We start from the raw sequence: 13,961 nt of genomic DNA on the forward strand, positions 1-13,961 counted from the left end.
TTTTTTTTAAAGATTTTATTTATTTATTTGACACAGAGAGGGAGAGATCACAAGTAGGCAGAGAGAGAGAGAGGAGGAAGCAGGCTCCCCGCTTAGCAGAGAGCCCAATGTGGGGCTCGATCCCAGGACCCTGAGATCATGACCTGAGCCGAAGGCAGCGGCTTAACCCACTGAGCCACCCAGGCGCCCCGGTCATATTATTTCTATTCATTGTTTGTGGCCTCTTTTTATTCTTGATCCAGAGGAAATCTCATGCCAAGTTTATTTATAGAATCTAAATTTATAGAAATCTTTTTACTTTGTCTTTCTTTCCATGTTCTCTCACTTACTTGTTTTCTCTCCAACATTTTCCTTTATATGCCTCCACTGGCATCAACTGCTATTAGGAAGACTCATGCCCATTCCTCCTTTTCCAGGTAGCTTTTATAGCTGATACAGAGCTGAAGAAGTTCTGGGATGGCCTTAATCTTTAACCTTAAATCTTCACCTTTACCAGCCCAATTGCTCCTGGCCCAAAGAAAGCCCGTGATAAACATGCATAGGAGGAGGGCTAGAGCTGGGTTTCTTCTCTCTTCCTTTATCTGGGTGGTTCTGCATCCTGGTTATTTTAAGTCTACATTAACTGCTTATGGTTGTCTTCTTAAGGAGCTCCCGTTAATTAGGTGACCTTCCCTAGCTGTATCTTTGTCCCCTTGGAAGATCTGATTCTGCCTCTGGTATTCACTCTTATTTATTTGGTCACATTTATGTCAGGTTCATTGCAGAGCGTGGAGCCTCCCGTCTTCTAGAACATGTGGGCCAAATGGACAAAATATTCAAGATTCCACCCCCCCCAGGAAAGACAGGGGACCTGTCTCTCCGGCCACTGGAAGAGAGCACTCTTCGCCCCTTGGCTCTGATTTCCCAGCCTCGGTTGGTCTATGTTTCTATGCCTTTGTGAATTGGGAGAGGCAGTGGGCAGGTGGTTGCATTTCTGGATGTTGAGATGCTCCTGTTCTACTCACCAAGGTATGCTTCCTCTTTCCCAGGTAGGGATTCCTCTGCCAGAGGAAGTTGTCACATTGTGAGCCAACTCTTCTCTCTACTGGGGAAGGGGGTCAGAGGGTGAGGCAGGCTCAGGTAGAGGGCTCAGGAGAAGAGGCTCTGGCTTTCTCATCACAGCTCAGCCAAATAGTAGCTTGAATCTTGGGCTACTTGTTTTTCTTCATTTCTTGATGCTTTAGCTTTTTGATTAGTAAAAGGGAGATAATGATTGTGCTTTCTTCACCGTGTTGTCACGAGCACACAGTAGGTGAATAGTAAGTGTCTAATGATCAGCTGACCAAGGAGGGTGTGTGAGAAATGGCAAGTAGGGTTTATGTTCCAGGGCTCTGAGGCCTACTGCACACCCCACCCCCTCCGCTGCTGCTGTCCATCAGACCTTATTTGTGCCAGCTTGTGCATTAGGGTGAGCCTAGCTAGACTGAGCCTAGGCCTCTGCTTACCCTCAGATGGTGCAGCATCCGGCTTTTCATTTCCTCCACTTTCCGGGACATGCATGGAGAGCGGGACCTGCTGCTACGGTCCGTACTGCCAGCTCTGCAAGCCCGAGCAGCACCCCACCACATCAGCCTTCATGCCATCGACCTGCGCTGGGGCATCACGGAGGAAGAGACCCGTAGGAACAGGTGAGGGGGCCACAGGGAAAGGGAGCCAGGTCAGGGGTGAGGGGCTTGTGTGGTAGAACTGACGTGGGTAGGGTGGAGGTTGCAAGGAGGGCTGAGGGCTTAGGGCAGGGGGAGCTCTTTGGATGCTAACAAGAGCAGCTTGCCTTGGCTTTGAGCCATGGCCCTGTCTTCCTATTTGTACCTGAATTCCCTGATCTGGTGCTTCCATAACCATGTCTGCAGACAACTGGAAGTGTGTCTGGGAGAGGTGGAGAATTCGCAGCTATTTGTGGGGATTCTGGGCTCTCGCTATGGCTACGTTCCTCCCAACTACAACCTCCCTGACCATCCTCACTTCCGCTGGGTAAGGCAGACAGCGGGGCTGGAGCAGGGTCTGGGGAGGAAATGGAGTTTGGGCAGGGGTGGAGAGAAACCCCAGGGTGTCAGGAACCTTGGGACTATGGCCAGGCATCTCCTTGAGAGTTGAAGTGAATCCCAGGCAGAAGACTGCACAAGTGGCCAAGTCCTAGATGAGGGGATTCCTTTGAGAAGTATCTTTCAGTTGGCCAAGGGATGCGAGAGGTAAGAGGGAAGGTCTGTTCAGGTTTTGCTATCAGAGCTGGATTCTGATGTCCCTTTTGTCATTTACAGACTGTGTGACTTTGTGGGACATGGCTTATCCTAATCCAACCTCCACTTCCCCATATATTAAAGAGGACTAGTGGTGTCTGTACTACAGAGTTACTTTGAGAATTAGAAATCTGTTTTTTAAAAATGCTCAACACCTGACAGGCATTCAATAAATGTTAGCTAGTCTCTGTGTTTTATTGGCTTGTATCTGGCGGGAGGGAAGGAGGAACATTACTGAGATGCTGGAGCCCTGGGATCTTGGCAGGTCTCGGGGGATGGGTTAGTGTGACCTGGGACTGAAACCACCTGTCTTCTGCCCTCTCCCCTCAGGCCCAGCGGTACCCTCCAGGCCGCTCTGTGACAGAGATGGAGGTGATGCAGTTCCTGGACCGGGGCCTGCGCCTGCAGCCCTCTGCCCCGGCTCTCATCTACTTCCGGGATGCCAACTTCCTAAGGTACCTACTGTTGTGTCTGGGGCTCAGCTCAGTGGCCATGTCTTCTCTCCCTGGCATTCAGAGTATAGGACGGGGGAGGCTGGAAGAGCGCATGGGGCTCGGATAGCTGGCCTCACAGCACCACATTAGCCTTGCCTCTGAAGCCAGGAGATTTCTGTTGGGTCCGTTATCAAAGGAACGAGACTAAGACAAAGTGAAAGTTATGCAAAGCCTTATTCTATGCCAAGCATTAGAAGGTAAACTGACTGGCCAGGGGAACGAGGCTGAGACAAAGTGAAAATTATGTAAAGTTTTATTCTATGTCAAGCATTAGAAGTCAGACTGACCAGCCAGGGCCTCCTCTGAAGAGAGTGAACACCCCTTGGTCTTACAGGCTAGTTTTATAGGGCACAACTGCAGACATCTACATATGTGGCTTTGGCTGACTGGATGTCTCCTACCTGTGTGTTTTAGTAATGGTTACCTGGAACCGATACTAGTAACTGCTGAGGCGTTTATTAAACAACAAAATGGCCTTGTTTTAGGTATGTGTTTTGGCAACGGTTACCTGGAACCGGTATCAGTAACTGCTGAAGCATTTATTAAACAACAAAATGGCTACCTAGGCAACATGGAGTCACTATGGCTAAGTAGGCCCAGGCAGGCCGTAGGGGTTTAACAGGTTTTAACGTGGAATTGGCCCCAACAATCTCCACTTGGGGAGTTTCAGGGAACCACAGCCAGGTCTGATGGTTGGGGGTGAAGAGAGGCTGGGGTCTGAGTGTAGACCACTCTTGGGGTCTCTTTGGGGGTCAGCTCTGTACCAGATACATGGAAACCTGACTTTACTTCTGAGTCTGAAGAGGCTGCTCATCGGATCTCAGAACTGAAAAGCTTCCTGAGCAGACGGGAAGGGCTTACCTGTCGTAGGTGAGCTGGGGGAGGTAGAGAGCCCTTGCAGGGAGAGATATGGGGAGGGGAACCAGGCCCTGTCTAACTCTGCTTGTGCTCGCTTTGCCCACAGTTACCCTTGTGAGTGGGGGGGTGTGGCAGCTGGCCGACCCTATGCTGGGGGGCTGGAAGAGTTTGGGCAGCTGGTTCTGCAGGACCTGTGGAATATGATCCAGAAGCTTTACATACAGGTGAGTGGACAAGGGAGTGGTCTGGGTAGTTCTGGATGGGAAGTAACTTGGTGGGGCTCTGTGAGTTTTCAGGCCTGGGGGTTCTAGGGCCATAGAAATATTGTCATTTATTGGCCCATGTGCCCTCAGCCTAGGGCCCAGCTGGAACAGCCAGTCTCCGTCCCAGATGATGACTTGGTCCAGGCTACCTTCCAGCAGCTGCAGAGCCCACCGAGTCCAGCCCGACCGCACCTTCTTCGGGACACAGTGAAGCAGCTAATGCTTCACCGAGAGAAGCTGAGTCTGGTGACTGGGCAGTCGGGACAGGGCAAGACGGCCTTCCTGGTACATAGTCTCAGAGCCCTGGGCAGGAGGAAAGGGGTGCTGTGTGGGCAAAGGAAGTGGGCCACAGGGAGTTGTGCGTGGAAAACATAACCATGTTTTCTCTTTGCTTTCCATGCAGGCATCTCTTGTGTCAGCCCTGCAGGCTCCCAGTGGGGCCAAGGTGGTCCCCTTAGTCTTCTTCCACTTTTCAGGGGCCCGCCCAGACCAGGGTCTTGCCCTCACCCTGCTCAGACGCCTCTGTGCCTATCTGCATAGCCAACTGCAAAAGCCAAGCAGCCTCCCCACCACCTACCGGTGTGTATCCCCCATTAGCCCAGCCTCTTGATGCCATATGACACTACCAGTATGTCTTCCTCTCCTGCTGACCCTAGTCCTTACCCTGCACACACAGGGGCCTAGTATGGGAGCTCCAGCAGAGGCTGCTGCCTGAGTATGCTCAGTCCCTGAAAAGTGGCCAAGCCCTGGTGCTGATCATCGATGGGGCTGACAGGCTGGTGGGTCAGCATGGGCAGCCAGTCTCAGACTGGATCCCAAAGACCCTTCCCCCGGTGAGTGTGAGAAGGAAGTGGGGTGGGATGCAATAGTGGGGAAGGGAGCTCTCCAACATCGTCCTGCTCTTTTTCTTTCCACCTCCTTTCCCTTTTGCCCAAATATCACAGAGGGTGCACCTGGTACTGAGCGTGTCTACTGATGCGGTCCTGGTGGAGACCCTTGAGCAGAGCCAAGGTGCCCATGTGGTGGCCCTGGGGCCCCTGGAGCCATCTGCCCGGGCCCGGCTGGTGAGAGAAGAGCTGGCTCTGTACGGGAAACGGCTGGAGGAGTCACCTTTTAACAACCAGGTTGGATGTAGGCCAGGGGTGGTGGGGGTGAGGACCCCGTGCAGCCTGCTCCTTGGTTTCTGAAGGAGCTCTGTGCCAGTGAAAGCTGTCAATAACTGGGAATCCTTATAATACCAGCCAGCCTTTTCCCCCTGGTGAATGGCCTCCCGGGGCCTGTCCTGATGAGGGAAGGAGTAAGGCTGTGGTTATTGGGTGTGCTAGGCTGAACCATTGGGGGCTTTCCGGAAAGAGGGTCTGGCATAGCACCGGAGGGCAGGGATGGCTGTGTTCTGAGGTGAGGCCATCAGGTGATGCCTGTTGGGGGCTCTCAGAGGAGGCACAGCCCTGCTGTCTGCTCCCTGCACTGAGTCCCCTTTGTCTCGTCAGATGCGGCTGCTGCTGGTGAAGCGGGGGTCCTCTCTGCCGCTCTACCTGCGCTTGGTCACCGAACATCTGAGGCTCTACACGCTCTATGAGCAGGTTGGCTGGGGGCGTAAACCCTCACTGCTCATCTTTTCAGTCCTAATCCACTTCCCATTCTTTCATTTGGCTCCTTTCACCCCTATCCCTCTACTTTTCCTGCCCTCATCCTGTGCCGCCTTGGGGTGGATCTCCCCCATGCTTTCTCTTTTTTTTCTCATCCTTTTCCACAGTTCCTCCTGCTGCCCACTCCCCTCCTTACAATGAAAGCTGCCTCTTCTCCTCCCCCCACTGTCTGAAGCCCAGTCTCCCTCTTCTCCCAGGTGTCTGAGAGACTCCGGACCCTGCCCTCCACTGTCCCGCTGCTGCTGCAGCACATCCTGGGCACCCTGGAGCAAGAACATGGCCCTGACATCCTTCCCCAAGCCTTGGCCACCCTTGAAGCCACATGTAGTGGTCAGTGGTTGGGGTGGCGTGGGAGACAGAATGCGCAGGGGTTAGATGGCATTGGCTCAGTTGGGGTCTCAGTGAGTGGTATGAGGAGGACCGGGTGCCATGGCATGGGTACACTCTGTGGTTTGGTGGGAGCTTCAGAGATCTGGGGTTTTTAGGTCTGACCGTAGACCAGTTGCATGGAGTGCTGAGTGCATGGCGGATACTTCCCAGGGGTGCTGAGAGCTGGGAAGAAGCAGTGGCTGCTGGCAACAGTGGGGACCCCTACCCCATGGGCCCATTTGTCTACCTCGTCCAGAGTCTGCGCAGGTACAGCTGCCCCTACTTGGACTCCCACCAATCTCCTGTGCCTTCCTGTCTTTGAGCCCGGGCCCCGTATGAGCCTTTCTTCATTCCACCCTTCCCTGGATATAGCCCCTGACACCTGTCTCCCAGGCTCCAAATGGGCTGCTTCTTAATTTACCACTCCATGGGATGGGCACGGGAGCCCACAGCTATGCCAGGTGCTCACTGACAGACCTCCTCCCCTCCTCTCCTGCCCTCTCTCCCTCACATGAGAACAGTCTGCTAGGGGAGGGCCCTCTCGAGCGTGCTGGTGCCCGGCTCTGCCTCCCTGCCGGGCCCCTGAGGACAGCAGCTAAATGTCGATATGGGAAGAGGCGGGGGCTGGAGAAGACAGCACACGTCCTCATCGCAGGTGATTTCGGCCTGAACTGGCCCAAACTGACCCCGGGAGACTGAGGGTGGGGCTGATGCCTGGAAGCCAGGACCACCCACTGGTGCTCCCATTCGGCTAGTGCCCTCACCTGCCACCCCATTGGGTGGATGGCTTTTGCTGTGACCTGTGCCATGCAATCTTTGGAGCTGCTTCAGGACCGAGCTTGTCTCACTGTCTACTCTGACCCACACCTGCAGCTCAGCTCTGGAAGACCTGTGACCCTGATGCCTCAGGCACCTTCCGAAGCTGCCTTCCTGAGGCCCTGGCAGATCTGCCTTACCACCTGGTTAGTCTCCAGATCCCATAGGCACCTTCTCCCAGGCAACTGCTTTGACTATTCTGAGACCCCACTCCCCCTTGACCACCACTACCGCCACCCCTCTCTACCTTTCTCCATCCAGGTTTCCTGCCCTCTTCCTCCATGTCCTTTGTCCCAGCTCCTAGGTCGAGGTCCTGGCTGCACAGAGTCTAAAACTAGATTCTTCCTTCTCACCTGCCTCTTCACATCCTAACGAGTCCCATCCAATCTTCCCAGCTCCAGAGCGGGAACCGTGGCCTTCTTGCAAAATTCCTCACCAATCTCCATGTGGTGGCTGCACACCTGGAACTGGGTCTGGTTTCTCGGCTCCTGGAGGCCCATGCCCTCTACGGTAAGATCAGTCAGTGGCTTCTCTGAGATACGGGCCTCCTCGGTGTGTTCACAGGGGGTGTGCTGGGGGTGGGGGGCGGGAGGTATAATGCAAAGAACAGTTAAATTTCTATTCTAGGCCGAAAAGGCCAAGAGGGTAAGGAGGTGATTTTCAGGGGATCTTCTGCCCCGGTCTCTTAGACCAAAGGTTCTCAAACTTTATTTAACAGGCCTAAAATTACCTGGAAATGTTGTTCAAATTACAGATCTCTGGGTTCCTGGATTCTGGTTCCCTAGGTCCAGAGTGGGGCCTAAGGCTTTGTACTTTTAATGGGTCTTCCTGATGTAGGGCCAGAAGGCTTCAAGACTTAACATTTTGACACATCATATGACTATATTTGGTACCGGGGTTAATGGGGCTATGGGCTGGCTCTCCAGTGATGCTCCGCATCTTTCCCACAGCTTCCTCTGTCTCTGAAGATGAACAAAGTCTTCCTGAGGCTGAGACTGCCATGTTTCACACGTTCCTGAGGCAGCAAGCTCCTGTCCTCAGCCAGTACCCCCTGCTACTGCCCCAGCAGGCAGCCAACCAGCCCCTGGACTCACCTCTTTGCCACCAGGCCCCACAGCTTTTCCAGCGATGGCGCCCCCAGCACACGCTACGATGGCTTAATAAACCCCACACCGTGGAGGGCCAGCAGAAGTAAGGTCCATGGCCCCGGGTACTGGGAAGCCTGTCAGAGAGCAAGCCACAGCCCTTTCTGAAACTAGAGAAGAAAGACAGACCAGAGTCACAAAGGAGGAGGGGACTCAGGCACAGGAATGCAAGTGTGAATTCCTGGCCCCTTCCTTCTCTGAAATCCTGGTTTCCTCCCTTTCTTCCCACTCTTTATCTAGCTCCAGCCTATCTCTGGCAGTTTCCTCATCCCCCACAGCGGTGGCCCTCTCCCCCAGTGGGCAAAGAGCTGCTGTTGGCACTGGCAACGGGATGGTTTACTTGTTGGACCTGAGAACCTGGCAGGTATGACACTCAAGGTGGGCAGAGTTTGCCTCTAGAAAAAGCCTCACAAACTGTCCTGAAGACCTCAGCAAGCCAGCCCCATCTGTTATCACCCTGTTTGATTCAGCAACTTGCATTTCCCTCACATAAAATCAAAGGCTTGGTATTAAATCAGTCACACCTGCCAAATATTTGCTGCATACCTTTCCATTCAGGGCTGTACTAAGGCTGTACTGTACTAAGCATCTCCAGGTACATACCTGTCTTTGCCTACCAAATGGCCATTTTGTTGAAAGAGAAGACATACAAGGTGGAAAGGAACCAAAACATAACTGAATAATATAGACAAGAGCTGAGTGAGTTGGATACCTCCGGGAGAACATGGGACAGGCAAGAGCGCACATTCCAGTTGAGTAAAAGGCACAGGGGAGAATGTTTCCAGGAAACTTCTGGGAATGATTGCAGCAGAGGGTGCTTGAAGGAAGGTAACAGCAGATTAGGCTGAAGTGGGTCCCACAGCCATAGCCACTCCCTTTCTCTGCCTCCCACCCATATCAGCTCCCACTGCCATATATGTATATATGCGTGCATACATACACAAACCCCTCAGAATCTTCTGTGATTTGGGGATGCATATGGGGTTGGGCATAGGGGAGATGTGGCACCACTTGAACCGAGGCTTGGCCCACATCTGGAGTGGGGCCCAAAGCTCTTGATGTGGGGCCAGAGGGCCACCCTTTCTCTATCCCTTCTTGCCTTGGCCTCCTTTTTGGTTGGAGCTTGGAGTGGCTGGACACTGGGGGTCAGGGGAATGTTCTGAGCATGCTTCCCTGCTCGTTCTCATAGGAGGAGAAGTCTTTGGTGAGCGGCTGTGATGGGGTCTCCTCTTGCTCATTCCTCTCGGATGGTGCCCTCTTTCTTACTGCCTTTGATGGGCTTCTGGAGCTCTGGGACCTGCAACAAGGTTGTCGGTAAGGGACCCCTCCCCCATGTCTTGGAGTGAGAGTCTTCCCTGCTTGTCAGAAGCCCTCAGGGCAGGGGAAAGAGGAGGGAGGCCAGGGGCTCCCAGAAGCCTAACTTTGTCTCCCTGGGCTAGGGTGCTCCAGACCAGTGCTCACCAGTATCAAATCACTGGCTGCTGCCTAAGCCCAGACCGCCGGCTGCTGGCCACCGTGTGTCTAGGGGGATGCCTAAAGGTAATGACCAAGGGGCAGTGGTAGTCAAAGTGGCCCTAAATGCAAGTCATCCCCGCAAGTTGTTCTCTTAGTGTGGCTTGGCCTGGGGGAGGCTTTTCCTGGTGCCTGGGGGAGGCTGAGGGCAGGGGGCTGGACAAGATGGCCTCTGGGCTTGAGAGGCTTAGGTATCTGTACTAGGCACCTAGTTTTCTCCCTTTCTTTCTCCTTCAGCTGTGGGACACAGTCCGTGGGCAGCTGGCCTTCCAGCACACGTGTCCCCGGCCTCTGAACTGCGTTGCTTTCCACCCAGAGGGGCAGGTGATGGCTGTGGGCAGCTGGGCTGGCAGCTTCAGCTTCTTCCACGTGGACGGGCTCAAAGCTGCCAAGGTGAGAATTCCTGCGAGGCTCTGGGGCAGGAAGGCCAAGAGGGCAGGAGTGGAAGATACGGGATTATGGACATCCACATTCTGTTTCACTTTGGGCTTGTTTTGAGGGCAGGTCCCCACATTTCTGTTTCTACTTCCTTGGGTAGGAACTGGGAGCCCCAGGAGCCTCTGTCCGTACCTTGGTGTTCAATGCGCCTGGGCGGGTTGTGGCTGTGGGTCGGCTGGACAGCACGGTAGAACTGTGGTCCTGGCATGAGGGGGCACGGCTAGCTGTCTTCCCGGCCCACCACGGCATTGTGGCTGCTGCCCTCTTCCTGCGCGCTGGGCGCCAGTTACTGACAGCCGGAGAGGATGGCAAGGTCAGGTGGCAGAGGCTGGTGGTGGGTTAGGAGGAGGGGGGAGGGCAGGGGTATTTGGGTGAGGGTGGAGCCTTTGTTGGGGACACTGTGGAGGGGCTTCGCTGGTGCAAGCTACAGGGAGAGGGGTGCAGTGTATGCATGGGCTGCTTTCTGAGAAGAGAGGGGAGCCCTTTAGGGAGGAGGAGGACTTTAATGGGGGTGGCTCTTGCTCTGGGGGTAGAAGTGTTGTATCTTTAAGTCCTGTTCTTGGCCCTCAGGTTCAGGTGTGGTCTGGATCTCTGGGTCAGCCCCGGGGGTGCCTGGGTTCCCTTTCTCTCTCTCCTGCCCTCTCTGTGGCTCTCAGCCCAGATGGTGATCGGGTGGCTGTTGGGTACCGAGCAGATGGCATCAGGATCTACAAAATCGCTTCAGGTGCTGAAGAGAGAGGGGATGGGGTGTTTGAGCCTTTGGAAAGAACCTCCCCACCCTGAATTCCCTTTCCCAGTGCCTCACTCTGCTTTTTCCTCATACTCTAGGTTCCCAGGGGGCTCAGTGTCAGGCAGTAGATGTGGCAGTGTCTGCACTGGTCTGGCTAAGCCCTGAGGTGTTGGTGAGTGGTGCAGAAGATGGGTCCCTGCAAGGCTGGACTCTGAAAGGAGGTTCCCTTCAGTCCCTCTGGCTCTTGTCCAGGTACCAGAAGCCCGTGTTGGGGCTGGCCACCTCCAAAGAACTCTTGGCTTCTGCCTCAGGTACTGCTGGGCATTGGGCAGCTTCCTTTCAAATATGCTTGTGCCTTCCCTCAATTTATATGTGTATGTGTATAGGAAACACACACACACATATAATTATCTTTAAAACTTTCAAAGTACTTGTAAATGCACTTGTCTTGCATCATCAATCTACACTGTTTCTTCTTGTTTTCTAACCCTGATTCTGGGACCTCTGTTAATTGCTGGAATCCTCTGAGTTTCTGCCCAGGGGTCTCAGACTTTGCTGTGTATGGGGATGGGTTTCCCTTAGGAGGAGGAGAGAGATGTTGAGGTGGAAATGCAGAATGGTCTTAGTCCTCTCCAGGTAGGAGACTTGGTCCAAGTGATAGTGGAAGAGGAGAAGAGGAGGGTCCGAGGTGTAGCACGGAGTTGGGGAGCTGAAGAGCCAGAGCTAGGAGTGCCTGGTGTTCCTGTCTTGTGACCTCATACAATGACTGACCCTTGTCACTCGGGTACTCCATAGCCTGTGACTCACTGCCATTGGACATCACCCTCACCCAGCATGCTTGCCTTTGTCTTTGGGATCCTGTCTCACGTCCTCTTTCAGGGAATCTTTCTTTCTCCCTCTTTCCAATGCAGAAGATTTCACAGTGCGGCTCTGGCCAAGGCAGTTGCTGACACTGGCACAGACAGCAGAAGACTTTCCCCGTGACACTGAGCTCCGGAAACATGAGGGTCCTGTGAGCTGTTGTAGCTTCAGCACCGATGGAGGCAGGCTGGCTACCGGGGGCAGGGACCGGGTGAGCCGCGGGCTCCCTCCTTGAGCCCACAGCCCCTCTGAGTCTTGGACTCCTCAACAGTCCATTTCCCATGGCTCCCGAGGCATTTTGCTTTACCACACCCCCTAGGCCACCTCTTTCTACCACCCCTTCCCTAATATTCCCTACTCCTTTAAACTTTCTTGCCGGAAATGGCCCTGATGTTCCTACCTCCCTCCTCTGGTCCTGACTGCTCCCTGTCTTGGGACCTATCCAGAATCTCTTCTGCTGGGATGTGCGGATGCCCAGAGCCCCTGTTCTGATTTGCTCCTTCTCTGCCTGTCACCGTGACTGGGTCACTGGCTGTGCCTGGACCAGAGACAACCTACTGGTAAGGGAAGGGGTGGGGGTGGGGCAGAGCCCAGCAGGGTTCCTGGGGGAGGACCACATGGCCCAAGTCATCCTGCTTCCAACACCTGTTTATAATAATAGTAATAGCTGACATTTATTGAGCAAGTATGTGCCAGGAATTGAACTAAGCTCTTCATACATCTGCCTCATTTAGTCTACAACTCCGTGTGAAGTAGACAGTACTACTATCTCTATTTCACAGATGAGGATCTTGAGCTCAGATAGATTAAAGAACATTTTCAAGGCCGTATTAAGTGATGAGGCTGAGGCACTAATCATAAGAGAGCCCTGATTCTTAATAAGAACACAGAACTGTCTCCCCAAAGGCTTAGGGTACCTATCCCTGCAGTGAGAGGATACTGCTGTATTTTCTTTGGTCCTAAGGCAAAAAACAAAAAACAAAAACAAAAACAAACCCCTAAGATTATGCACTTAAGGTTGGTGAAGCCTAGTTTTCCCATGCACAGTTCCCACACTTGTTCTCAGGAACAGATGAGAAAGGAGTGAGAATCAGTTGACTAGAATTGTCACAGACTGCTCTCTGCCCCTGCCTGCTGGGCAGCTGCATCTTTCCTTGGTATTGCAGGCTGTTCACCTTTGTCTGGTTTGTTGACTGAGTGTTTGTGAATAACAAGGACAACAGCCACTATGCATTCAGTGTTCAGTACGTACCAGGCAGCCCTTCGTGTAGGTGCAGGTACATCAGCCCCGCAGCAGCCACAGCAAATAGTGACACTGTTACTATCCTCGTTGACTGGACGACAATCCCAAGGCGCAGAGAGATGAACTTGCCACAGGTCACAAAGTAAAGGATGGTGGAGCTTGGAACTGAACCCAGCACAGCCAATGTTCTTAATCACCAACCTTAATGCCCACCCCACCCTGTGCCCGCGTTGTCAATGTACAAAAATGCTGGAGGCATGCTGCTAATCCCACTTCTCTGACCTCTGACTGTGCAGGTCTCCTGCTCCAGTGATGGCTCTGTGGGGCTGTGGGACCCAGGACAGCAACAGCAGCTTGGCCACTTCCTAGGTCATCAGAGTGCCGTGAGCGCCGTGGTGGCTGCGGTGAGGAGGTGGCAGAAAACTCACTCGGGGCCCTGGGAAGGCTAAGGAGGCTTTGGGAGATGGGTGCATTGGGTATCTAATCTCAAAGGCAAAAGAAGTATAAAGAATGAGATACTCGGGCCTGAATTAGAGCAGGATGAGGGTATTGAGATGGAGGGTTGGTGTGAGGGGAGGAAGAGGGCAGCTCAGTGTCTGAACTGTGTGCAGGATTGCAGTCCTGAGCCACCCAGCCAGTGTCCCCAAGTTCTCCACACTCTTGGACATCTTGTAGGCCTTTAGTCCTCAGCCCTCACCTCTGTGGTAGGAGGCATACTCCTCTTGTCCTGCTCGGTGCGATTCTGGTCTGATCCTGTGCTCTGGAATAGGAAGAACATGTGGTGTCTGTGGGCCGAGATGGAACACTGAAAGTGTGGGACCATCAGGGTGTGGAGCTGACGAGCATCCCTGCTCACTCAGGACCTATCAGCCACTGTGCCGCTGCCCTCGAGCCCCGGGCAGGTAAGGAAATGCCAGTTCCCTTTTCCTCCCTTCCCCCCTGCTTTCCCCCTTCTTCTGACTTCATCTCTGTGCCTTCTCAGCTGGGCATCCTGGGTCAGAGCTTCTAGTGGTGACTGTTGGACTGGATGGGGCCACACGGTTGTGGCATCCGCTCTTGGTGAGTTCCCTGAAAGGACTGGGGTGGATGGAGTGGAGAGGGCAGAGTAGGACAACTATGACGCTGAGCCCTTACTCTCCCACCTCCGTCCTTTCCTCCTAGGTGTTTCAGACACACACCCTCCTGGGACACAGTGGCCCAATCAGTGCAGCTGCAGTTTCAGACACCTCAGGCCTCCTGTTGACCACCTCAGAGGATGGTTCTGTACGGCTCTGGCAGGTACCCGAGGAAGCAGGTGAGAAGGCATG

At 53.7% G+C, this 13,961-nt stretch overlaps 1 protein-coding gene across 2 annotated transcripts in view; it reads left to right on the forward strand.

Moving 5' to 3' along the window:
• Nucleotides 1-13,961, forward strand: part of TEP1 (telomerase associated protein 1) — a 57,991-nt gene that overhangs the window by 39,856 nt on the left and 4,174 nt on the right. For both annotated transcript variants that reach the window (XM_059372436.1, XM_059372433.1), the window contains exons 18-47: nucleotides 754-912; nucleotides 1,491-1,667; nucleotides 1,890-2,010; nucleotides 2,607-2,731; nucleotides 3,527-3,640; nucleotides 3,735-3,852; nucleotides 3,982-4,176; nucleotides 4,295-4,470; nucleotides 4,568-4,724; nucleotides 4,836-5,015; nucleotides 5,382-5,474; nucleotides 5,738-5,870; nucleotides 6,026-6,176; nucleotides 6,431-6,564; nucleotides 6,783-6,871; nucleotides 7,121-7,235; nucleotides 7,676-7,916; nucleotides 8,111-8,234; nucleotides 9,060-9,184; nucleotides 9,310-9,409; nucleotides 9,620-9,775; nucleotides 9,921-10,133; nucleotides 10,391-10,544; nucleotides 10,649-10,861; nucleotides 11,462-11,622; nucleotides 11,858-11,971; nucleotides 12,951-13,058; nucleotides 13,424-13,556; nucleotides 13,637-13,713; nucleotides 13,816-13,948. In XM_059372436.1, coding sequence (XP_059228419.1) covers nucleotides 754-912; nucleotides 1,491-1,667; nucleotides 1,890-2,010; nucleotides 2,607-2,731; nucleotides 3,527-3,640; nucleotides 3,735-3,852; nucleotides 3,982-4,176; nucleotides 4,295-4,470; nucleotides 4,568-4,724; nucleotides 4,836-5,015; nucleotides 5,382-5,474; nucleotides 5,738-5,870; nucleotides 6,026-6,176; nucleotides 6,431-6,564; nucleotides 6,783-6,871; nucleotides 7,121-7,235; nucleotides 7,676-7,916; nucleotides 8,111-8,234; nucleotides 9,060-9,184; nucleotides 9,310-9,409; nucleotides 9,620-9,775; nucleotides 9,921-10,133; nucleotides 10,391-10,544; nucleotides 10,649-10,861; nucleotides 11,462-11,622; nucleotides 11,858-11,971; nucleotides 12,951-13,058; nucleotides 13,424-13,556; nucleotides 13,637-13,713; nucleotides 13,816-13,948 — 4,289 coding nt within the window. The remainder of the gene's footprint in view (nucleotides 1-753; nucleotides 913-1,490; nucleotides 1,668-1,889; nucleotides 2,011-2,606; nucleotides 2,732-3,526; nucleotides 3,641-3,734; nucleotides 3,853-3,981; nucleotides 4,177-4,294; nucleotides 4,471-4,567; nucleotides 4,725-4,835; nucleotides 5,016-5,381; nucleotides 5,475-5,737; nucleotides 5,871-6,025; nucleotides 6,177-6,430; nucleotides 6,565-6,782; nucleotides 6,872-7,120; nucleotides 7,236-7,675; nucleotides 7,917-8,110; nucleotides 8,235-9,059; nucleotides 9,185-9,309; nucleotides 9,410-9,619; nucleotides 9,776-9,920; nucleotides 10,134-10,390; nucleotides 10,545-10,648; nucleotides 10,862-11,461; nucleotides 11,623-11,857; nucleotides 11,972-12,950; nucleotides 13,059-13,423; nucleotides 13,557-13,636; nucleotides 13,714-13,815; nucleotides 13,949-13,961) is intronic.

Source organism: Mustela nigripes, chromosome 13 (genome assembly GCF_022355385.1).
Source record: "Mustela nigripes isolate SB6536 chromosome 13, MUSNIG.SB6536, whole genome shotgun sequence".
Classification (NCBI taxonomy): Eukaryota; Metazoa; Chordata; class Mammalia; order Carnivora; family Mustelidae; genus Mustela; species Mustela nigripes.